General features: G+C 39.9%; 1 protein-coding gene across 1 annotated transcript; it reads right to left on the bottom strand.

Moving 5' to 3' along the window:
• Positions 1-1,164: 1,164 nt before the first annotated feature.
• timm50 (translocase of inner mitochondrial membrane 50 homolog (S. cerevisiae)) lies at positions 1,165-26,299 on the bottom strand. Its single transcript, XM_046863089.1, has 11 exons — positions 26,034-26,299; positions 24,114-24,264; positions 23,243-23,274; positions 12,023-12,044; positions 9,170-9,228; positions 8,971-9,090; positions 8,706-8,810; positions 7,380-7,478; positions 3,519-3,675; positions 3,332-3,438; positions 1,165-1,955 (listed from the first exon to the last, which is right to left on the bottom strand). The coding sequence occupies exons 1-11, from the start codon at positions 26,238-26,240 to the stop codon at positions 1,857-1,859; spliced, it is 1,158 nt and encodes a 385-aa protein (XP_046719045.1). The 5' UTR covers positions 26,241-26,299; the 3' UTR covers positions 1,165-1,856.
• Between the last annotated feature and the right edge of the window lie 755 nt (positions 26,300-27,054).

Genomic DNA, 27,054 nt, shown 5'->3' with positions numbered 1-27,054 from the left:
AGAATAGCTGTTTAATATAAATATTAATTCATTAAAAGTGAAACTAATTATGTTAGAATCAAACTGGTCTATCTGGGTGAAGAACCATACTGGAACAGATACCACGCATTGGGAGATCTGATTTTCTATTCCCAGGTATGTGATTCTTTACCAAACTTTTAAAACAAAGTTGAAGTCTCTACATCAGTACAAGGGTACTCTCACTCTGAATCAGTACTTGACGTTAATAACACCCTTGAGGCTATATGAGCACAAATCTCCACAAGCACACTCTGAAATCCAGTGGATCAACATCTAGATTTTTGTATTAAAACAGCAAATGTGGAGTTAATGTGAAATAGGATTTTCAGAGAGTATACAAACCTTATGGTCAGGTCCTCACAAACCTTTAGTAGTACTGTAACAAATAGTAAGTAACAAACAGCACAGAAAAACATTTAACAGAGAAAGATTATATATACACACATCTTTAGTATACAGTAAAACATGGAAGTATTTATTTTATTACTCACATGGATCCTACACTCATGCAGGTGTCTAATCAGTCAATTATGTGGCAGCAACACAGTGAGTGAACTCATACAGGCACAGGCTAATGTTTACAGCAAACTTCAGAAAACTGGGGGAACAATGTGATGTCTGTGCCTTAGTATTTAACTGTGGCATGGCTGTTGGTATCAGGCTGTTTTGACACTGTTATGGCATCACTGTGGCTTCAAGTATTAGACCTTAAATATTAGACCAAAAACCTAAAACATAACGGTTTATGTTTATTCTATTGTTTCATTAAGGAATGAGTGTGTCAAGCAGTTTGCTGTGAAATGAATTGAAAGTGTTTTTACAAGGAACAAAGGATGCTGACCGTGCAAAAAAACTGAAAGGCGTTCAGAGATTCCAGATATACAAGATGATTAAAAAGAAAAAGTAAAAAAACACTTTCAGAAGGGCAGGAAATTTCACTCAAACATACAAGTGTCTTTTTTATTACTTTTAAAACTGAAGTAACACCAATAATTACAATGTGAACTCTGAATTAAATCTTTGTGTTTGCACTCTTTTGTACACAAACCAAGAATGTCCTCCGAAAAGTTGATTGTTGTGCTAAATAAATTGAGCAAAGTGGGAATAAAAAAACACTGATTATAAAAAAAAAACCACATTTGGTTTAGTGTTTAAGTTGTGTTTATTCAAGTGATTCACATTAAATGCATTACACAAACATTAAATATCGTGTACCATTGCAGTTAGAAACAGAAATGGCACCTTGTCAATGTCGTTAGATGTCACGTCACTTAATGTGAACTACAATCTGGCGATCTGTGACACGAATGCAGTCCTTACAGCAGCAAAAGTACACAATTCCAGTACATAGCTCCTTAGGTCAATTGTGTAGCCATGCCCTAGCTGTGCTCTAGATAGCACTAACTGGGATTGGGGGTCTTAAACGAGCCACATATGATCTTCTAATACAAGGTGTGGTAGATCTACTCATTGTATGAGTAGAAAAAAATGTATGAGCTAAGAAGTGGAGAAAAATTGGTCCAGGTATGTAGACCTTTGGAACAAATTTGCAGACACAAACACAACAACTGAGATCAGAGGAAGGCTGTAGGCTGTGTTCAGTCCAGAGAGTGCCTTCACCAGAACACTGGTACTGAAAGTCTTTTTGGAATTTACCAATTTCTCTCCCACACCATAACAGCAAGCATTCAGTGGAAGGAACTGGATGTTTCACCCCCCTTATTCTCCTCCCAATGCAGCCAGGAGTACCACCTGCCCAGTGACTGCGGCATTGCCATTCTGACCAGTCACTGCCCAGGGTGGCCTGAACTGCCAGCCTTCAGCGAGCACAACCTTTACTGCTGCTTGCGGGACCAGAAACGGCCTGCAATGGAGCCTAAAGATAAGCCTTGCTTCTTCTGCTGAGAAATGTCTGCTAGCCTTTGCTCCTCTTCCTGTACACAAAAACAAAGTGAAATATCAAACACTAATCAAGAAGATCAAAGGACAAAATTATATTAAATATACAGACACAAATATACACTGTGTAGACAAAAATCTGTAAACAACAACCATAAAATTCATGTGTGCTTTTCAAAATTCCCATTCTATATTAAGTTTCCATTTATTGTTATAAAAACCACCACTCTTCTGTTCCACTTGATTAGGTAATAATGTAGGGTGAGGAGACCTGGGATGCAGAGTTCCAATTTAATCTCAAAGATGTTCAACTGGGTTGAGGTCAGAGCTCTATAGCAGGCCACTCAAGATCTTACACTCCAACCCATGTAAACCATATGTTCATGGAGGTGGCATTGTGCACAGTGACATTGTCATGCTGGACCAAGTTTGAATCTCCTAGTTCAGGTAAAGGGAAAATTTCATGCTACCACACCCAAAGACATCTTATACAATTGTGTGCCTCCAACCCGATCCTATAACAGCAGATCTGAAAAATGCACAGCAGTAACTACACGAATTTGTGCATGCTGTTACAAGTCCTGGTGTGTTGTATACTACAGTGTGTATTAAAAACGTACATGAAAACACACAACATCTAACACCAAGTTGTTCTTTGCTGTTCTCCTCTGTGGGTTTTTTTTTTGACTACTTGCTTGCTAAACGTTTTTTTGACACAAATGCGAGACAAATGGGTTTGAGGTTTGACCAGTGAATTAATTTATAGAGAAAATGCACTGAATATTCTACACATATAGAGTGACCAATAGCTTTATAGCTCAGACATGTGCCATGTTACGAAGTTAAACTGAGCTCTTCAGTAGCACCAGGGCTACCCCTCGTGCTGTAGAGGGTCATTCTTGGCTACAAATGATATCTCAGGTGCTGCCATGAACCTCATTATGTGGCAATCCATCATTTTCAATATACCCAGACTTAATTTAATCAGTGTGTGTACACTGCCAGCTGTCGATTTCCACTGCCTTGGGTTATTGCTTTCCATTTTGGATGCCATATTGGTTACATCATGATGTAATCAAATGAATAACAGACTGTGCAAACATACCCTCTTTTTTAAATATTTTTTTTTAACAGGTTTACTCTAAAGACCAATCAAGAATGTTTAAAACATCATGTCAATGCCAGTAGGTTATGATCCAGTGTGAATTGGGAACTAAACCAGTTTTAGAAACCATGGCCTGGAATCAGTACTGGTGATTCTAGCATTAGTTTACTGAGCCGTGCTGTCAGTGTCTCTGTTTCTAAAACTTGCAATGGAAAAATATCGAATGTCCTAAGTGACTTTGATGGTGTGTGCGGGAACAAAACACCTTATGTGGCAAGATCACACAAGAAAAACCCTTCAGCTTACCAGTGCAAGCTGTGCCTGTCTCCTTTTAAACGCCTCAATGGGATCCTCCTCATGGGCGTAGTTCTCCAGTACAGTACGCACATCCTCCACACCGTTCGTTGCAATTGCTGCACAAGACAAACAATCCTTGCTGTTGAGCTTGTAAGAAAATGCACATACACAGACAAAATATTTAACACACACTTACTTTTAAGAAAGGCAGCCAAGTCATAGAGGGTGCGGTCTTCCGAGTTGCCATCCCACTTGCGAAGTGCCATGCCGTTGAAGGGCTGCAGGCTGAAGGCCTCTCGCTTGCAGTCCACTATAATTACTTTAGAGGTGTCTCGGTTCAGACAAGATACATCCTGTGGAAAGAGAAGTACAGTGATTCCTAATATACAATAAAGTTTTAGGGCCTATTGGTTAAAGACAAACAATAATTAAATGCAATGTTCTAAATACGTGATTTATAACCCTATTTTGTATTTTATATGTATAATACAATGCATGTTATTTTTAAATATAATATTTATATATAATTTTGTATAGTGTTCTATGTAATCTAGAAACAATCACAAGCAATGCCTTATTTTAAAAAATATTTAAGTGGCGTTTGTGAGAATCATAGTATACGCCAGGGACATCCTGCTTTTTAATAATCGTCTGTGAGAACACAGTGCTGTTTTTCTAAAAATGGCAGCAAAAAAAAATAAACTTTCACTTTCTCAGGGTGGAATCTGTAATAAAATAGTTTCAGGTCCTTAAACATACGCAAATCTGTGGACCATTTTAACTGCTTTTGTACAAAAAGGTCAGATTTTTTTACCCCCTTGAGTAATATTTTCACCAAGTGTTCCAGATATTTGGACTCCACTGTAAGTAAATCTTGTGGATGGATTCCTGTGGACACTTTTTCAAATCTCTATATGATAGGATTATGTCTGCATCCTGGATTTAGTAAGCACTGGCGTTATGATATTGTGTCATCTTTATATAAAGTGAGCACTGAGAGATTACGTTTCAGTTTATACGAAGAGCGAATATACAACAGGTAACTGTGTGAAACTGACACAATTAACAGAATATCGAAGAGCTGGTGTGAATTAATTGTTGGCTCGAATAAAAGTATATCGGTTTCATGAAACGAGTATGTGAGAACATCAGAGTTGCCGGGTTTGTGTGGAAATCAAACTAAACTAAAAGCAGAAACACAGATGGCAAAGGGTTAGGGTTTTGTTTCCCCAAATAATTATACTTCCTGCAGATGATATTAATTTGATCATCATTTGGACCATAGATGAACCAGAACCGAAGGTCTCTTGACCAATGTGCAGCTCGGGGTTCAAAAAGGGTTTTTATGCATGTGCATTTTGTAGCTCCAACTTATTTATTTTAAAGACCCTTTCTATTCAAAGTTACTCAAATGCTTGGTGTTGAAAAGTACTGCTAGTGTTGCAAAATACTGAGACTACAGAATTTCTTTACAGTTGAGAAGTGATCACAGACTATAACGTCTTCTTGTACAGCTCCAGTTCTTCACTTTGGAGAGAGAGAAAAAATAAAACATGCCTCTATAATGACACTGACATGAACCATATTCACACCTATGCATCTGTAAAGAAGTGTAAACTGTTAACACCCACTCGTTGACCCCTGCAGTGTCGCTCTCTATCTCTTTTGCACACATACAGTAACACACACATTTTCTCTGTGGCAGCTGTCTCAGTTGTGGGCCCCAGGAGCAGATGGACAGGGACGCTATTCTCTCCCTATCACTGAGGTCATCTGTATCCCCCTGAGGGGCTGAACACGTGGGGGGGCAAAGCGAGGGGGAAAAGAAAAGGAGAATGGCACAGAGATATAAGTGAGAGAGAGAGTGAGTGAGAGAGAATAAGAGATAGCTAGGAGAGATAGGTAAATATTGAATGAGCCAGCCAAAAAAAAGGAAACCCCTATAGACTAATATGTAGACACGGCACGCTTCACACTGATTTACGTGTTTGCCCCTCCTGTAAAGACGCACCAGGAGCCCATAGGGACCTGCTTTGTGGACATGTTAGACAAAGTGCATGTGCAATTGTGTATTTAAGCAGTATTTAAGTTATTGGTGATTAGTAATGCTGTACAATAGAGCCTGCGGAGACATAATACCTCAGTGTGTGTTTGGTTTGCAGAGCTGTGTTAACTGGGAGCAGTGTAGGTAGATTAGGTTGCAGTATTAAACGAGCTCTCATCCCCCCAGGTGATGTGTAAGAGGACGCGTGCCTGACACACACACACACACACACACACACACACACACACACACACACACACACACACCACGCTAAACACCTGCCAATCCAGACTCTCAATGTCCTTAGTGCAGCTCTGTGACTGGGAGCATGCCAGAGGTCAGAGTGGTGTTAACCATCCACTGGTGTCATGTCCACACACAAGCAGGCGTTGCTTTGTAAAGTACTTGCAAATGTTTTATTTATAACTGTAGCTAAATAACATCTAACCCCAAGCATACACTAATCACTGGTGGTTTTGTCTTCCTAAGTACAGATGGAAATTCCTGTCTGTGGAAAATCACTCATGTAGAAATAAGGTTTTCCAGTATTCCATTAACCTCAGGACACAAAAGAAATAAAGCTTTATTGTTCAAATAAAAGCACATTTGTTTACAGTGACTATCCGAATGTCGCCCGGAGACCCAAACACATGGACTTAACACATGTATGTACTGTGCCGTCATCAAATCCAGCTAAACACACATTCGCATACAAATACACATTTCAAGTCTGATGTCTCCCGCCTTTTGCCTGCGAGTACGCCAGATGGGAGGTGAGGGAGGGGGACAAGGGGGAGGGGACAAAGGAAAAGGAGGCAGTCAGTGCAGGAAGTGAATGAGGGAGCGAGCGGATGAATATGAGGCGAGGTTGTAAGGCCAGGGAGAGACTGGTGAAATGTGACCGTGAGGTGCGCAGGCATACACGCGCACACGATTCTACCGTTCACACACGCGCTTACAGGTTGTAACACGTGAAAGCACAATCCTATGTAAAAAAAAAAAACCTACATTTTTAATACATGTTTACAGAACCTGCATCGCCCAGTGCAATAAAACACCCGCTTTTCATTCCACAAAACCAGTTAGCAGTTCAGACCTACGCTCAAAACAGGGCTGATTAAAGAACATGTTTGTATTTGGCAGTTTAACCTTTGACTTTACAATAATTTGCACTGCCAAAGTCAGGGTCAATGGCATTCTGTTTCACAATAAACACAGCTACAGTGGCATAAACGGTTCCTAGCCTAGACGAGCCGTTTTGATGAGTGTAATTAACTTTCAAAGAAATAAAATCCAAGCATAACATTTGTCTATTTATCTTTCTATAATACTTGTTCATGTATTTAAATGTTTTTTTTTTTTTTGTGATGATCGCCATCTCGAAAAACAGCCCAGTTTGGTGTAACACTATCTGGTCTTATGGTGGCACATGGAGAACGTGGCTTCAGTAACAACAACCTAGCGAAGTAGCTGAGAGGGACAGAAGGTTAATGAGGCACAAAAAGAGGGAAAGAGGGAGAGGAGAGGATGGAAAGGAACTGCTATTGTCCTGTGCTACTGAGAGAAGGGAAAAAAGGAGAGAGGCATAGCATGGGGGATAGAAAAAGAAAAAAAAAAAAAATCAATGGAGAAGCAGAAGGGCGGCACGGGGAAGAAACGTGGGGGCATTGCAGCATTGTGCCACCTGGGTCACTGAGGAGAAGGGGCCCAATTTGGGGTGGGGGTGGGTGTCGGGTAGTTTGGAGAGCTGCTTACATATAATACAGTTTGAGGGAGAGAGAGACTGAACGGAATCAAATGGAAGTGGAATCTTTCTTGGGAAAAAACGAACGAGGGATGAAACAGAAAGAGCAATTGTGGTGAATATAACGTTGGCAAATATATAACGTTGGCAAAAGCCTGTAACGCTGCTGCATTACTGGAAAGGTAGAAGGAAAAAACCCTCACACACACACACCCCCCCACAATTTAACTGAACAATTCAAGGAAACAAATAAAACTTGTCGACTTTACCTTGACATGATGGCCCTCCATGTAGCGTGTGGCATCGCGGAAGAGACGGTACATGACGAAGCCCTGTGGGTCTATGCTGTCAATCAGCGGAAATGCCGTCTAGCCAGATAAACAATTCATAGTTAGCACTCGGGTGTCAATTGGGTGACTATGAATGATGAGCTTGTCAATGATCACTCCCAACTTTTGCACTAGTTTTCACATGCCCAGTTTTCCCAGCTAGAACACACACACACACACACACACACACACACACACACACACACACACACACACACACACACACACACACACACACACACACACACACACAACAACAACAACTTCACGACTAGCTGATTTAAATTCGAAAACTAATGATGCAGGAAGTACTGAACTTCTGAGAACTCCTAACAGTAAGAACCTGAAATCGCTTTACATGAACTCTCGTGAACTCGATGTGACTCAATATAACTTATTTAAGAATTCATAAGAATGAAACACGAACGAAAAACATTCTATGCTGTGCAACACGTAAGCGGGATATGAGGAGTCAGATTCCTTCTCGGACAGCAGCACAACCGCGATAGAACCCTTTCTGATAAAATACCTAAATATATACATTAATCATTTAGTTTCTATACTGTCTGAGTCTTGGTAAGAAATTCAGCATAAAGCATAGATTGAAAGAATCAACTCCGGCTGCTTTCTGAGCGCAAAAAGAAATTATTAACAAATCACAGAAGCTTGCAGTCAGTTTATGGTTGTATCCAGGAAATCTCAGCAGATGTAAAGCATCAAACGATGCTTACAAAAGAAATATTTCACTTTTAGTCATAGCGACTAGACCCACAGTCTGACCTGACAAGTCCAAACAAAGACAGACACAGTGATCACATTCAGAGAGAGCGAAAAAAAAAACAACAACAACAGACTGCAAAACAGAAGCCTAATTAGACTGTGTGTATGCCTTATTAGCATATCAATGTTGACATAATAAAGGCGTGTGTCCACTATAAAAGACTATCCAGAACCCATAACACATGCAGTGGCATGGTGGGTAATCAGGTAAACAACTGTGATTGATAACACAGCTAGTGCAACAAAACAACAACAAACACAAAGACAAAAGCGGCGTGTGTCGTGCGTGTGTGTTGGATTTACCACAAAACTAAAGCAATGTTATTCTGAAAAGCTTTGTTTTTTTGTTTTTTTTCGCACAGATAGTGATCGTGGTATTCCACAGTTACTGCATAACTATCACTGGTTCACACACTTCTTTTTTGATAATCCTAATTCCCTGATGGAGCAGATCTTCCTCCTCCTTCTTCGCTTCATGCTACTCACCATGCCAGTTTCGGATGTAAAGATGACAATCTCGTAAAGCGGCGCTAGTTGCTGGAACAGGTACTCGATGCCTGGCCGCTTCTTAAAACGCCAGCCTGTGGCCAACTGTCCTCATAAACCCACACAAACATGCACAAGTTCATATTAGTATTCCGAGTGATCCTGAAAAATGACAGCTGGAATCTCTTTATAAAGACAAAGGCAACATGGTTGTAAACTTTAGCTCCGGACGCACCACTGTAGATATTTGGTGGAAAACACATACCGACCATTCCGGATGAAGGAGAACATCAGTGAGCTCCAGGACCAGGGTGTATGGAGGTTGGTAATATGGCTCCTTCAGCGGGTCAGGGAGAAGCTTCGGACTTGTGGGTTCGATGATCATCTGCGGTGGACAGGAATTTATTATTCAACTCATTGTTAATGTAGTTTTCTCGCATATTGAGGAGAAAGATTCGACTCACCTGTCTATAGTCTTTAAAATACTTAAAAGTTCTCTTGAGCTGCTGGATAGCAGGTCCATCTGCATAAGAAGATAAGAGACAGAGAGAGAGAGAGAGAGAGAGAGAGAGAGAGAGAGAGAGAGAGAGAGAGAAAACAAAGATGAATTGAAAAAATCGCAGAACAATGAATTTGTTTACAACCTGTAACAGGTTTTGGTTTTTCGAAGGGACATATAAAAAAGGTGGACACAATATCAGCCATCCAAATTCTTTGATATAAGGATTTTTCTGGACATGTCCTTGGGGAAAAAGGTCTGTTGTCCTTTTTGCCATATTTCTGTCCGATGGAAAAAAGATTTGTTCTCAGACAACTTTTCCTTCATCATTTTTATTCGTTTTATTAAAGTGCACTGTAAACAAAACAAACCCAAACTATCTATTTCACACTGCGTATAAAGACTAATAGGTATGAAAGCATTCTTAAATACCGCATTATTTTGAATACGCTTTGGATAAACTTGGAGGTAATATATGAAAAACAGCGAACACAAAGCTGCATTGAAAAGCGAGGAGAAAATGGAAAGAATGTTTGATCTTTGATCAGAGTAACCCACAAAACCCCACTAACCATAACAAAAAAAAAAAATCACGTTTCTAATCGTTCGTTTAAGACTTTTGTCTGCCACAAGAGGTCAAGATCAGACCAAAAGAATGGACAGTTGCAAGGACCGTTAAAGCTGATCTGAGGAGACACCGGCCAAGAAAAAAAGTTCAGTGCAACAATTGGGTGTGCTTTGAAGAGCCCCTTGTACTAACCTTGTTTGTCAGTGTAATGGAGAGGCCTATTGTTGAGCTAGAGAGGCTCTGTGGCTCGTCCATTGAAATGCCGGATGGAGGGAGTGAGAGAAGGATCGATGGCTGGGCCTCTAGCCTTAACAAAAGCCTCATTTAATCTGGCAATAGCATAGCATATGCTGCACTGTTTTGCCAAAGGCCAGTATTGCTCAATTGCCATTCTTCTTCTCTACCTTTCGAAGGAAACCTTTTTGTTTTTTGTTTGCTATTTTATCATTAGATATGTTTTTAAAGGGGAAAAAATACACATGCTATACTACACACTAACAACGCTATTACACTTGTGTGATCATGGAGCACTAGGGCACACGACCGATCAGTTCGGTCAGACATTAAGGGCAGTGTTTATTTGCTCCTGGTGCTGGTTTACTGGATTTGTGTGCCTGAGGACACAAAAACAGTTTTTAGTCGATACGCAGGACACTGTTGATGTAAACAAAATGTAAATATTGCGCTAGCAAGGTATGCTCAGGTTTGTGACAGAGTGATAACTGTATTCCAAAAAAAACAAGAAAAACAAACAAAAATGCCACCTCCAGCATACCAGCGGTTAGTCAGAAAAGATTTTCATTACAGTGAAACAAAACACCTACTACAAGCGAACTTGTTAGAACTCGACATTGCTCAAGGTAACGGCTCCAGGTAGGGTGAAGCACCTTTCCATTAAGTGAGGTGGCTTGTGCACATACACGTGTATTTCTGAAGGAATAGCACGACTTGGCACATAGCCAAGGCTTTCAGCGGGACGCTTTCTTAGCTCCCCAAGGACTTTTCTGCTGAGGGGTTCGGCCCGCATCCCTCCGCCAACCTTCTGCTGATGAAGGGAAGGTTAGCGTGAGGCCAGAAGGCAGCTAGGCCACATCCACACTCCCCTCAGGGACCTGGTGTTACACCGCAGTCTCTAAAGTAATTATCGGCCTTCGTTATGACATTAAACGCTTTCGTGTTAGACACTAGTGTCCTAAGCTTCGGAGGTTGTAAATCAAAGGGGTGTGAGTGAGTGCGCGTGCGTAGGTGATGACTTCGGGACATGCGTGCTGTTAATTAAGCGATTATTACGCCACTAGGTGAGCGTGATGCGGCCAGCCATCTTGTGTAAAATCAGTCTGAACAGAAAGGCACAGCTGGCTCTCCATTACCACAGCTATGTCACAACATCGCTTTCTTCATTTGCAGTCATTTCCTGGTCTGTCCTGAGTCTATCACACTCTGCCATCTTAATTAAAACCAGTTGGAATAGGACCATCTATCTGGATCTGGCAGGAAGACAAAGCTCTAGTGGAAATGGTATTAAGGGGTCCAGTTCTAGTCAGAATCTAAACTAGATGATTATTTGTTCAAATCTATGGACACTCAGTTGCTCTGACAAAAAAATTAATAAATAAAATAAAAACTCACACACTTCTAAGACCTCATGTTTGATTTTCTGCTAGTTATCTGGCATTCTGTGGAACAAACAGTTACTGTAACTAATTTCTAAACTCTAAATCTCGCCTCAATAACTGGAAGGTTGCGAGTTCTTGCGTTAAATTTATACATATGTGATGCAAATGCTTTATTAACAACACTTGTGTCCCGAAATCATCACCTACGCATGCACACACACCACACTTTGATTTACATCCGCCAAAGCTTAGGACACTGGCCTAAAAAAAAAAAAAAAAAAAAAAAGAATACTCTTACACACTTCTATGCTCTCATCTTTGATTTCCTGCTATTTCTTATCCGGTGTCCTGTGTAACAAGCATGCAGCTTTACGGTAACTCATTTCGTAAGTCTAATCTTCCTTCAGTAACTGGAAGGTTGTGAGTTCTTGTGCTGAAAGTGATTACATATGGGATACACTTGGCAGAGACACAGACCACATGTGAGATGCAGAAGGCAAAACAACTTCTATTGTATTCAATAGCAAAAAAATAAAAAAAATTAAATAAGAGCAATGCTACACACATCACTCGTTTTTCTTTTTCATCCATTTGTGCATTAAAGGTGCAGATATGGAGGGGAAAGTTGACTTACCATTATCAAACTCATCTGGTATCTGAAAGGAAAAGAAATGGGATATACAATCAGGCACAAACAAACAAACAAAAATCATATCAGAGGTGTGCAAGTTCAATAATATTGCTAAGCAAGATTACTTTAACAAGGCAACACAGTTATGGACACATCTCTATTCAGTAACAATACAAATTACAACAACTATTTAAATTTAATAACTAACTAGGCATTCATTTCACAATAAACCAAAAGCTTCATGGTGGTTGGGACTAAACCCCCCACCACCAATGCTAAAGATTTCCAAATGCAGGTTAATTTGTTTGAATTATTGCATAAGTCTCTTGTCCGTTGATCATGAATAAATGTTAACACAGCCTGCTAGTTTAACTGGAATCTCAGATGACACTATTTTCGCTCTTAAAAGAAACTGTCATGGCAACAAATCCACAACCTGCCCGGAAATTAGCATCTAACCGTGGGTTTCTATTTCATTCAAAGAAAAAAGAAAAGAAAAAAAAAAAAAGGCATGCTGGATCATGCTTACAATGCACTTTCGTTTGATAAACTGTTGACCTGTTACACAACCGGGGGGAAATGGGGGGTTGGGGGTGTCAGGTTGGGGGCACCTGATGCTGGCGATACTCCCAAATTAACTATACAGAGAGATAAACAAAAGCTTCGTTAATATTAGAAGCTCCTCCTCTGCCAGCATCCATCAGTGAACTGTGGAATACACCAGCCAATTAATCAGAACTAAGAAACAAAACCAAGCTCATGATTATTCAGCTGCATCTGTCAGGATGGTTCCCGTGGGTGCCCACCCTAACCCCTGTGTGGCAGAACAGCCACTGACTCTACAGCCTTGCCTGTGAAATGTAAATGAAAACAAGAAACAGCAGTGCCCCTTCTGGTCACAAGATTGCATCACAAAATACATATTTAATTCCTAAATCACGCTCAACTAATCGCATAAGTAAAAAAAATTTAAAAATGACAAAAAAACCCTTGACTCATTTAGATTCAGACTCATCACAATCACATTCTCACAGATGTTACAGTGGGCATCTAATAAACAATGTATAACTGTCTGTATGTTTACATAATACATGGCTAAATAAATAAGTATAATAAACAGATGTAATAAATATAATGTCTGCTGGGCACTGCTGACAGTTACACCTCCCTTTTTGGGATCCTGGTCCTGGGGTATTTGCAAGAACATCTCCTTGCCACCTAATAAAACGGCCCTGGCATCAATGCCTTCAATGGTCAGCCGCTGCCCATGCCTGTTTCTTCGATTCTCAACTCCTTCAGAGTTTTTCTGATTGCCTGGCTTGAAATTACAATTCCATGTACGACCAGTTGTCCTTTGAAAACCTTGATTTCCAACCTCCACAAGGCAAATTACCCTTCACCACATGTCTCTGCACTTGATGGCCAGCCATTTCTTTCTTTCTTTCTTAGGCTGCCTCCAATCTCTCCTTCATAAGAGCAGTGGGCTTGGCCATTAAGATGGTTTTGGACTATATTTCACCAAAGAAAGGTTGAGGTCATGTCAAAAGGAAATAGAGATGGTGACCGTGGACAACTCTCAGGTTCCAGATGCATCCAAATGGCACGATTAATTTTGTCTTCATTGAGGGGTTTTGTTCTAAACCACCTTGTTTTAAAAAGTGAACAAGCTATTGCATCTGCAGTTAGGGACCTCTGTTTATTTTCCTTAAGCATAATGTGCTGCAGGCTGTTTCAAAGCCATACCATTACCCGAGGTTGCTGGGACTTCAGAAGGTGAAGCTAATGATGTGGAATCTGGCGTGTGGAATTTCTGAACAGTCAAACCAGCTTACAGTTATTATGCCCCATGTTGTTCAGCTTCCTTGCTGATGTCTTAACTTTGTACTGCTTCCGTTTTGTCCTTTCAGCTTTACACTGCTTTGCATTTACCCAGATAATTTGACATCAGTTGCTCTTGTCCCTTTTAATTGCGTCTTTGTTGTTTTCCCAAAACAACATGTTCTCCCTGGTCCTAAAAACTATTTCCTGATGTTCGAACTTGCTAATGGCCTGGTCAACTGCTTCCTACCTTCAACATATGACTTATTCAAACCTGAACTCTTATAACTCCAGAAACAGCTGGGTCTTATGCTGCTTGCAACCTTGCAAAATTGGATTTGATTGTTAATGGCATGTCAGTGTGTGTAAAGCCGGCACTTTAAAATGTATTAAGGTACGCATTGATGACTATTTTTTACCTCATAGATTGGATGATTTTATATTTTCAATTTTTCAGGGTCATCTTTTCTTTATTCTCTTCAGGTGTATCACAGGAAGTATAAGCATAAGACAAGTACACACTCAGGATAAGAGAACAGTAAAGCGCACCCCAAACGTCACATCTGGCCAAGCAACTCACTGGCATTGTTGTGGGTGAGAGAACCCTGAGAACATCCACACAAGCTGCGAGCTGGACTGGGGACTAAATGCTGACTCTGGAGTTGGGAGATGGCAGATCTGCCCTGTATCTTCTTGTCACCATTATTATATTCTAAATAGAAGCTATAGTATAGAAAATATGTCCAAAAAGTGCTGAATTTTAACCAGGTCTGGTTATAATTCAAATTACATGCTTATTTTAATACACTTTTAAAACATGATAATTTATAGAATCTCAACAGTAAATCTACAGATGATTATTTGCATGGATTTAGTTGACAGACAATCTACATAATCCAATACTAATATAAATGGATGAAAAAACAGGCATTTAAATAAAAAAAAAGACATAGCCAAAACTTCGGTGAAGCATTCTAATGCGAATTTGGAATTTAGGAATTTATTTTGGGTCAATATCCCAACCCAGTGTTGACTGTAGACTTTCCTATAACACCACACCGCAGTGTGTTTTAATCCTTACACATAAAGGTGGTATCTTACTGGTTAAAGCATTGGATTCAAGCCACACAAAGCTGCTCCTGAACCCCCCCTGAGCAAAGCCTTTAACCCTATAGCGTCTTAGTTGTATAAATAAGGTAAATGTAAATAATAAACGTATACATACATGTATACGCACACAAAGTACAGGGTTTTTTTTCCCCAGATTTGTTTACACAGACCTTAAGGGTTGCACAAGCCTTAGTGCTGGTCCCAAGCCCGGATAAATGGGGAGGGTTGCGTTAGGAAGGGCATCCAGTGTAAAAACATGTGCCAAATCAAACATGCGGATGGTCCGCTGTGGCGACCCCTAACGGGGGAAGCCGAAAGAAAGTTTACACAGACCTTCTGGTTCCTCTACTGACACCTACTGGATATTTATAGTAGACATTTTGTTCCCAAATATTTTGTTTACATCTTTGTAAGATCATTATACAGACTGTAGACTTGAATACAAACTATATTCCTGTTTGAAGATTAAACAACCATAATTTGCTCAATTTCATTCATTAGACAAACTTTAGCCCATCTTCATTTTGAATTACTGATTAAATGGTGCATTTGTATTGGAGTTTTTTTACAGTAAGATTGTTATTAAAACATAGTATCGATATAATTGCCTTGAAAGTACTTGGTATCGAATCGAAAACTTTTTTTTTTTCCTGCCCCAAACCTGCTCGGCATTCATTAACAGAATAAGTTGTCATTTGGCAAATTGAGAGATTAGTATCACATTAATTGTTTGCTTAGGGCAAATTTGCCACACCTCAATCCGTCTGGGATGACATTTATAATAAACTGTTTCAATATGCTTTTTTAAGCAGCCCTTGTTTGCAGTAATAAACCTCACTGTTACAGACAGTTAGCAGCTCATATCTGCCACCTGCAGGTGAATTTACGTTATGACTACTGACCTTTAGTTTAACCTCGAAAGCAGATAGTGAAAACAAGAAGCACAGAACAAAGCAGACAAACAACTGCTGAACAAAGTACCCAAGAATTTAAATAAACGCAACAAATTTAATCAGTTTATAATTACTAGAATAATAGAGCTAGGTCTTTTATTCACCTGTTAATTTGTATTGCCACTGGTATGTGGACACAGTGTTCCTCACACCCGCACGTGTTCTTGCCACAATGTTGAAAACGCGGTTGCAAAATTCCAGGAATTTTCAAGACTGAAAACTTCCCATTAAAATTACTGGGAATTTGCTAAATTGAAGGTTAGCCTATAACAGGGAACTTAAATGTATTTGAAAAAATCTTCAATTATAATTTCCTTAATCCTGCACACAAAATAATAGTAAAAAATATCCATTTTGGTGAGTATTCAAGTAAATTACATATTACTTCATTTTTTTGTGTGTGTAAAACTTCATTGTGCTGTGTGTAAGAAATATCACTAACAAATCAAAAGTCAAAAATGAAATTAAAAAATCTTTATTAGTTTGCATGCAAATAAGCTTATGAGCAAAAAGATTTTATATTTAGGTTTGTATATGATACAGTTTACAGAAATCTTTCTACATTTTGAATTAATTCCCATAAATTCCAGTTCCCGTGGAACGTTTCCGGAAATATCCACCTCCTTTCTAACCCTAGCTGGAAAGGTGAGGTTGCACATGATGCACTTACTAGTCCTTAGCCCTGTGTTTTCTCTGATTGTTGTTGTACGTAGCACCAGGGTTCAGGAGGAATGTTGTTTTATTTTACTGTATACTGGGTCAGCTATATATGGTTAAAATGACTATAAAAGCTTCTTGACTCTTGACTTGATCTCAACCGGAACACCTACAGAATAAACTACAACACTGACTGCACCTGAAGCCTCCTCACCCAACATCACTACTTGTTTTTGAATGAGCCCAAATTTCCACAGCCACACTCCAAAATCTGCCAGAAAGACTTCCCAGAAGAGTGGAGATTATTGTATCAGTCAAAGTTTAACTAAATGGAACTGGAAAAAGGATGTTCAAAAGCACATACAGACATGATGGTTTCCACAAACTGTGTTGTACAGTGCACAAGTAATTGCAAAGACATTGTCTAACATACTTAATGATTATAAACAAAAACAATGAGGATTTCTATTAGAAGTCTATTTCTAAGGTAATGCATGAATCAAAACTACTGAATTAAAAACAAAAATTGATGACGGTTTATAGCTGAAATGCACGAATGGTCAAGTTAATGCCTGTTTATCAACATTTTATTAATCAAATGTCAATAATACATACATACTTTCCCATATGTTCTTTCCTCTAACACTAATTTTCAATTCAGAGCTTGTTAAAGACACCAAGAATGTACAGAGTTTCATCAGAAATACTGTGAATGGACACCTGTCTTTGTTAATGCATTATTCGATTAGTTACACCATAATGTCTTCATTAGAAACCAAACTGGTGGTGTATGACATCATCATTACAGACTGTTTCCATCAAAATTCATGATGGAGTGTCTGAGAAGTCTAACGTACAGCAAAGATGTTAACTTTTTTAATTTTAGCCCGTGTTCTACCTTCAAACAAACCTTAGTTCTCGATGTGGAGTCTGGTGATCCTCAGGGGATCGGGGATTATTGTTTTTATATGCCTCCGACAAGAATTACTATATTGTGCAACAATTTATACACCTTTTTGTCTTTAAGTCTGTAACTACACAATCAGCACAATAGGTCTTAATGTGAAAGAATGCATTACTTCAGGCTCTATTTCCTGATCACAACACCAGACTCCTGTGACCAGGACTCTTTTCCTGCTCCCACGCCATCACCTAGAGCCCTCCAATTAAAGCCCAGAGGTGTTCAGAGCGGCACCTTCCACCCCTGGCACACTTCACATTCAGCTCACTCTGGCTCTCAGCCGTCTAATAGGAATGGTCTTTCAACTCCGGCACAAAAGGTGGACGACAGGAAGGAGTGTCTTGAGAGCAGGCTCCATTCCAATTATGCAGGCCACACAAGGATAGCATCTGGCCGAGAAGTGTGCCCTTAATACCTTTACACCTACGTGTGACACCAAACAGACAATTAACCACCGGGACCACAAGACACATAGTGGGAATGGGTAACACACCCAAGTGTCCTTAGAATCAAAGCAAAATAGTTTCTGGTGTTTAAAGCCAGAAAAGGTTTAATGCTGAAAAAAATTAACTAACAGAACAAAGAGTTTGTGAACGTAGATGAAAAAAAAAGTCTCATAGGCGCATAGAATTAAAAAAGACACCCGTTAGTGAATCAGGTACATTCTGTTAACACAGGGTTTACACGTCTGTTATAAAGTGTCAATGGTGGAGAAGTGTGCCCTAACGTACACCTCCGAAACAAAAGGACTAGTGGTGCATACGAAGGCGTGTTGAAAACTCCTTCACAGAGCGGCTCACATAGAAAAACAAAAATACTAATGCAATACCTGATATTTTATCTCCAATCTCATGTAGATCATGTTTTGGGACACTGCTTTAGACTGAAGAAAACCCTAGACAAGATACGTCTTTAAATATACCATTAGACTGAGCACATCATGACACTCTGATGGTGCAGGTGATTTGAATAAAAAAGAAAAAAAAAGCGCAATACATGCGATATATTTACAATTTATGGTCAGAATACATAAAATGGTATTTCTCTATACAAACATGAGACCCACATTATGGAAAAAACTTTATAGTCATAAAAAGCTGATGAAACATTTAACTTGAAATTTTTTCCTCTGAAAATCTTCAACCACCACCACCATTCATTCCAAAGGGTTCATTAGTGAAGAACGTGCATATAAACAATACATATTTTATACATTCGGAATAAAGACGCGATTAAACAGCACGCTCATCTCGAGAAAGGGGATTCGGGTCCCTTTTTTCCTGCACATCTAAATGACCCCCTAATTAGTGCCACCAAAAGGTCCGGCACACTTCGTAAGCGGTCCCAACTGGATGAGAATTGTGTCCTGGAAACACCTCTGAAAACCTTTCCCGGAAACACACCTAGCGCCCGGCACATGCCACACGTGTCACAGCAACGCGACAAAGTGTGCATGGTCATTATCCAAAGCGGGCTCTCACCTTCAGTAGTGTGAATTTTGACCCTAAAAGAGCAGAGTCGCTGTAATTCAGAAGCGATGAGACCAGAATTTCGAATTGACTTAACATTCGATTTTGACGTTTAGTGGGAATTTAGTGGGAATATCATGACGCATCATTATAATACTTTCTTTCTTTCGGCTTCTACCATTCGGGGGTCGCCACGGCGGATCATCCGTATTCATCATTATAATAAGAGTAGAACTTAAATAGCGTTTCACTTGATCAATTTACCATGAACTGTCTGCTCAACACTTGTAATAGGGACAGTACATATCATGAAATTCTGCCTAATGAAGACATATGGAAAAGACTATTTAACTTGACACAATCTTGTGCAACTCAAGTGTGACTCACTCAGCTGTCAGTAACAGATGTTTCAAAGACAGCAATTCCACTGCAAAGACAGTGAGAAGCATAAATAAATATTTGACAAAATAATGGAACTCATATGGATTATCTATCAGATCATCTATTGAGGAATAAAAGAGTTCCGGTGACTTGTGTCCTACTTGGATTCACGTTACACCGGTGGAAGACCACACACCCCTCACACACACTTTTCACTCTCCTACCACCAGGGAAGCGGTTCTGAAGCATTCGGGCCGCCACATCCAGACTGTGTAACAGCTTCCTCCCTCAAGCCATCAGGCTTCTTAACAAAGAACTGAACTGACCTGACATACACACACACACACACACACACACACACACACACACACACACACACACACACACACACACACACCCCTGTGTGACTGATCGGTACAACCCGGACTCAACACACACTCGCAAACCCATGACTTCAGTACTACAAACTGTTTACATGCCGTTTTTGTGCACACGTTTCCTGAACTGCTGCTATATTGCTCTTTTGCGTTCTGCGTATTTATGGTTGAAATGACTAATAAAAGCTTCTTGAATTGGTTCTTAGAGTGTGAGGTGCAGCCCTCTAGTGGGCAAAAAAGACATGACAGGTGGGGCGCAATGAACGGCAGGATTGATATATCAATTTTTTTGTGTTGTTCATTAATCTTTTTTTCTCTATTAAAAATAAAGTTTATACACTCAAAGCAACCACAAACAAATGGTCATTAATGCAAGTAAATTAAAACATCAGTTAGGGTACTGAAGACAACTACACTTTCTCCATTTTTAAACTTGATGCTATTTGATGTTATTTACCACATAGCATAAATAAATAAATATCGCTGTCAATACAGTCCAGGGATTGGCCCCAAGAAACCTGATCGGAGCACCCCTATCAGATGCTGTAATTACAATTCTTTTAACATTTTCTGAACTTTTCTGAAAAAAAAAAAAAAAAAACCTCTTTGAACATCATTTACTTCGGTATCATTGAGCATGGGAGATCTCTGTTCCAGGCCACAAAGCTATTAAAGTATAAACTTTACAGACAGGATGCAAGTTGTGCACACCTGGTCACAACGTCTACCACCAAACCTTCAGATCTAGCTAACGAGGTGTGAATGAGCAGCGCAGGCACCAATTTAACTCTGAACTCAAATAAGATCGCGCTTACTTGACAAGTGTGCCCTTTCAAGGTGAGCCCTAAACTGACTATCCAGTTGAACAGGATCTCCCGCAGCTACTGGACTAGCGCTGCTCTTTGTGGTCACTTTCCCAGACTAACACCTTCATACACACAGAAGTCACACTGTCGTGAGAAATGCGCTTTAAAGTCGGACTCTGAGTGAATTACAGTTAGAAAAACTTTAGCAACTTTATATACAATATTAATAAAATGAACATTTGCTCAACAAAAATGCCTCAATGGAAATCGAATAGACAATAATAGGCGTATGACACCAAAGTATGAAAGGTTAATTATGTGCATAAATACCAATGAAAAACAAGCAACGGATTTATTTTATACCTTCTGGCGATGAAACAAATTTGCAACCATGACAAAATAAAACCTACACTGCATAATGCGTGTGATATATCGTCACGGTTTCTACATACTGAATCTGGGAATATTGTCTACCATCCGTTAAAGCGAGACAGGAGTCGACTCACGTTCTCTACGTTGCACGCAGGTGGACGGTCTTTGAAAAGAAGCATTGCGTCACTTAGACAAAACTTACTGAAGCATGTTATGTTAAAAAAAAAAGACATTTAAAATGAAAAATGTTCTTTTCTAAAAGTCGGTGGTATGTTTGGCTGTCAGACGAATGATCCGAAACAACACTGGTTACTGTTATATGAAATCGCTCCCTGAACCTGTTTGGCAAATGTGAATGAAAAATCAATACACCAACATTTGTATTTATTTCCAGGATTTATAAATTTTCTTGAATTTTTTTTTTATTAAAATGCATAATAAGATCGAGTCTCCCCTTCTATTTTAAATCTTTACTCTTCTAGGAAAGCTGTGGTTTTTGGAACAACGTTAGCAATGCAGTGATGTTGGGTGAGGACGCCTGGGGTTCAGTTCATCCCAAAGATGTTTAGAAACCACGGCTATGCTGATGACACTCAACTCATCTTTTATTTTCCTCTCTCAGATACCACAGCTTCTGCTCGGATCTCGGCATGCCTGACAGACATATCTTCGTGGACGAGTGCTCATTAACTAAAACTCAACCCCAGCAAAACAGAACTGCTGGTCATCCCAGGTGATTCATCTTCAGGTCAGGAATAATTCTTCATAACTCTCTGCTCTCCCCTTCAGCCACTGCTATAACCTGTTCAATCAACTGTTCTTCTCCTCACATGTTGCTAATGTTCCTCGTTCTTGTTGATTTCTTCTCTACAACATCTAAATGATTTGACCATTTCTGTCCACACAGGCTGCTCAGGTGCTAGTTCAGTCTTTTGTCATTTTGAGACTGGACTACTGCAACACTATTTGTCCACTGCAAATGATCCAAAACGCAGCTGCACGACTTGTGTTCAACCTGCCCAAGTTTTCCCACACCACCCCACTGCTCCGCTTCCTCCACTGGCTTCCAGTAGCTGCACATATCAGATTTAAAACACTGATGGTTGCATACAAGGCCAAAAATGGACCAGTACCATCTTACCTCCGAGACCTCATTATACCTCTCCTGTCTGAGATCCTCCAGCACACTGGAACCGACTGGTTACCCTTTCTCAGAATGAGAGGTAAGTATACTTCAAGGATCTTCTCTGTTCTGGCACCGAGGTGGAATGAACTTTCCAATGACTCCGAACAAGGACTACCTTTAAGCGACGGTTGAAGACCTTCCTCTTCATGAAACGCTTAAATTAACACTTTCCAAGTTTGCTTTGTAAAAATCAAGAGTTGTCTGATTTATCTTAAGTTTGTAATCTAGCGTACCAGTGTAGACTTATGCATTGCTAGAGACTCAATGTGTTTGTACATCGCTTTGGACAAGGGCGTCTGCTAAATGCCACAAATGTAAATGTTTTGCTGAGGAGGGGGTTTTTACTGTAACCAAAGCAAACCACAAAAAAAAAATAAAACAGAGCTTGTACAGGGGGCATGGTCATGCTGGAACCTGTATGAGCTTCTAAGTTCAACAAAGAGAAATTGTAATGCTACAGACATCCTATACAATTGTGTGCTTCCATATTTATGAAAACATTTATTAAAAGTCCCAGGTAGGGGTGTCTATAGACACAATGATACATCCAGTGCTTACAATGAGCAAATCCATTTTTATCTCACACCACCATTCCCCCCCACCCCCACACAAATGCAGCCATTTCCAATCCTATGTAAATTAGTTTGTGACAGCCATGACATCTACCGTATTAACATAACACAGGTTTACTGCTCAGGAGGAAGGACAGGCACGAGATCAGACACCAGCGGCCCTGGCACACTTCGCTCGTCTCCTTCACTTCCCTGGGAAGTGTGCCAAATAAATCTCACCTTCGCAAGTGTGAGAAGTGTGCTCTTTGAAGGCTACCTACACTCATTCACACTGACCTGAGAAGTGTGCCCCAACACCTTTGAACTGACCACCCGCAACTTCTTACAGAGAATAGGCTCACAGCTAAAGTGTCTCTGGGATAGAAAATAGGTGAGGAAGTGTGCTGCTATTATACACTTCCTGCTGTTCTCAAGAGCCCGTAATTAGCACAACAACTCCTGTCAGATATACTACACATCCAGTTCTACATTTGAACTGTGATTTTCTGCAAAGCATTTACAGAAAAATTGTGCCATTAACAGCTAATTATACACATCTTTGGTTTTTCCATTACTACCTACCTTGTTTCCATGTTCATCAACTGAGTTGCTACCTGCAAAAGCAGACAATTTATTAGTCACAAGCTGTAATGACTGTAAAGTGTTTATAAGACAGCTCATCATATAAAACAATTTTACAGCAACATCAGGCAAACATTATCTTCGACAAAATAGGAATTTACATTTCACTCTGGTAAAAATAAATTAATAATAATAATAAATAATATATATATAGCACGATAGAACAAAAAACTTATAGGGGATTTTTTATGGAGTTTTATGGTAAAATAATTTAATTTATTAAAAAAAATATAATTAATAATTATAAAAAAGTAAATGTTAATACAGTACAGTATACATATTTTTGGAGTGTTGTCCGTTTATCGCGTTTTTCATTTATCGCAGACCGTTTTGGAACGTGACCACTGCGATAAACAGGGGATTACTGTATATACACACACACATACATACATAATATATAAATCTCTCTCTCTCTCTCTCTCTCTCTCTCTCTCTCTCTCTATATATTATATATATATATATATATATATATATATATATATATATATATATATATATATATATATATATATATACACATACATACACACACACACACACACACACACACACACACACACACACAAAACCCTTAAATAAAACTAAAATAAATAAAATATACATTACTTTTCATTTCTTTTTCAGTTTCACCTTCATCAGGTTCCCCTCATGTAACTTAATCCACAGTATCAAACATTTCCCAGGCCAAATATTCCACATAATCAAGTAAAAGTATTTCCAGTAAATGGCATCTCTTTAAAATCCAGTTCGTTCTCCTTTCCGAAGATTCATCCAAGGAAAAAAAAAGGTCCATCCCAGAGGATCAACTCACCGAAGATGTAGATGACGCCGACTGCGCCACCGAGTCCCATAAGCCCCGCCAGGCGAAGCACCACCTTCTTTGCATATGCCGTGTTCTCTTTCTGCTTCTTGTCCTCGCTTTGTTGCTCCGAGTGGCCCTCCCCTCCAGGAGGAGGTTGACCCTGCAAGAACAAAAAATAGCATGTCTCTGTAAAAAAAAAAAACTTGTCAATTACATGGTTTTCCTGCAGGTTCTCCAATCTCCTTTTCTCTCTCAAAAATATTCCAGTGGGTGAACTGTCAGCTCTGAATTCCCCATAGATCTGTTAAGAGTGTGTGTATTAAAATGACCCTGCAGTAGATGTTCCATTCAGTCTGTATACTCGTTTCTCATTTTGTATACTCAAAATGGCATATATTTAGAATATATTTTCTCATTAGTTCAGATTAGGTTCAGATTATTCCTTTTTTGATGTACCTGGACTTCTGAATTTATTTAGAACAATACACAGTGCAGTGAACCCCAATCTTCTGATCAGAGCACCATGATCATCACACCTATGCTACTGACATTCAGTCTATGCTGGCATGCAATTTTGTATAATTTTACAGGTTATTGAGGAAGGCAATTAATCTTAAAAAGAAATGCACTACATTTACTACAACTAACACCCTAAAACTCCTATTTTTCAAAACCCGCATTAGATATTAAAGACCAGCCAGGAAAGATTCATTCGGTGAGGTTTGGGCAAAAAGTTTTTCTGGCAAATTTACAAAATATGGGCTAAACAAGCCGGGTTAACTGGTACATGTCTCCGCAGGTTAGGTGGCGAGTTGTAAAAGGGGGTTGTGGAATTACGCAGATTATAGTTGGGAATCCTAAACTAAAAACAATGTGTAAATTAAACCAAAAACAGTTTTGTGTTTATTGTACATGGGAATGGAAAACATTATAATTTAATTACACACAATAAAAGACAGTAACCCAAGTACTCAAGACTGTAGAGTACACCGTTACTTTCCACACCTCCCACCCCTGAATGAAGAGAAGATCCAGGTCCATCTATAGCACCATGTGCTTCTTGCTAATGTTCTGATACTTCATGTTTTATCCATTAAGCACTAATGAATGAGTGCTAATGAACACACATCACAAATGATCACGATCCTCCAACACGTCAACAAATAACATGAGATTTTCGAGTGCAGACATTTCAAACTTAAGGTCACATGGATCCGTAATCTCTGGCACGTGAGGTAACATCACATCTCCATCATAACTAGCATAGTTTGAGTCTGTAGGCGCAGAACATGTCCAGTCTTCTCCTGCATGCTGCTTGAACTCTCTACATGTCTGGAAGTACAGATCTGTGTGATCAACGTTTATTAGGAGGATGAACAAAAGATCACAGAGGAATCATCTCACTGATGCACACCTTCACTCTTTCCTGTGAGTCGAATGACAATCAGAATGGACTGACAACCAAGAAAAGATGCCAAGCATCCTGTTCAGGCTAATGTACCTAAGAGCATTATTCTGGATCCTGTCTGGCTTGGTGTTTATTCAACATTGACAGTGTTTGGCTGTCTACTGAGACCCAGTATTTCATTTTGGGCCCTTCTATGACTGATTTGGACACAATTAATTCAGTGGTTGTAGGTGATAGGCGCTCTAAGGTCACGTGACATGGTCGATCCAACCCCAATATATGTGCAGTCTATAGAGTGTAAAGTAATGACGTTATGTAGTGCACTTGATCGTCCCTACACGGAGAGATTTGACACTCGGTTGCTCGGTCACGTCAACGCCAAACTCCTTACAACCCGGTAACTACAGCTCACGCTGCACATGATGACTTTTCATACTCCTATACCCGAGCCGGTTTTGTTCGTAGCAGTTTGAATGAGAACACATGGTAATACATCGTTTTACTTTCGCTATCCAGCCCACCTGAGTCCCCTGCTGCTGCTGCTGCAGTCTCTGGTGTAGTATAGCCTGAGCCAGCCCTTCTGTCGCTCCGCTCTCTTTCTCTTTCCCCGGTTCTACAGAGAATCTTCTCCCTAAATTCACTGCTGCAAGAGCCGATGCTTCAGTCCTCAGCCTGAGGAGGCCCCGGCTCACCCGGACACACATGGGATACACACACACCGCCGACATCTTGAATCGCGAGTAACCCGTCGCTCTAGCGCGAGTGGCAAAGGACAAACGAAGACGATTGGTTTGATATCACGTGACTGACGGGCACGCCGACCAACCGCAGTGCTCTTAGGGCGGCAACGAAGGCGGGACTACTATTATCCCGGTGACCTTGTTGAACACATAAAAGTCTGTGTAACGGCAGAATGTCATGTAAAGAGTCCTGATGGATCCTGTGAGAACGTCGTGCTGATGTTCCTACATGAATTCATTCGTTCATTTATTGTCACTTGAACACGTTTTATTTATTATATTTCTAAACATACAGAATATAAAAGCCCTACAGATAGAAAAATGTTTCCTCTTCTTTCGGCTGGTCTCATTAGGGGTCACCGCAGTGGATCGTCCGTCTCCATATCACTCGGTCCTCTACATTTGCCTCTTTCAAACCAGTCACCTGCATGTCTTCCCTCACCACGTTCCTCCTGCCTGGCGGCTCCATCCTCAGCATACTTCTACAGATATACCACATGTCCCTCCTCTGCGCATGACCGAATCATCTCAATCGCACCTCTCTCACCTTGTCTCCAAAAGGATCTACCTGTTCTGTCCCTCTAATAATCTCATTTCTAGGCATTGTCCATCCTTGTACAATAAAAATCACAGCATCATCAGCTCTGTCACCTTTCTTATTGTAAAATGTGGCAGAGCTAAAGATGCTGTGATTTATAAACATTCCATTTCACTTTCGCAGATACCCTTTTATCATAAATCCCTCCTGTCACTCATCTCCACCCACTCCACCCTGCCTACACACTTTTCTTCACTTTTCTGA

Source organism: Silurus meridionalis, chromosome 12 (assembly GCF_014805685.1).
Source record: "Silurus meridionalis isolate SWU-2019-XX chromosome 12, ASM1480568v1, whole genome shotgun sequence".
Lineage (NCBI taxonomy): Eukaryota > Metazoa > Chordata > Actinopteri > Siluriformes > Siluridae > Silurus > Silurus meridionalis.
The sequence above is the reverse complement of the archived record's forward strand: the minus strand, read 5'-3'. Positions and strand labels throughout refer to the sequence as shown.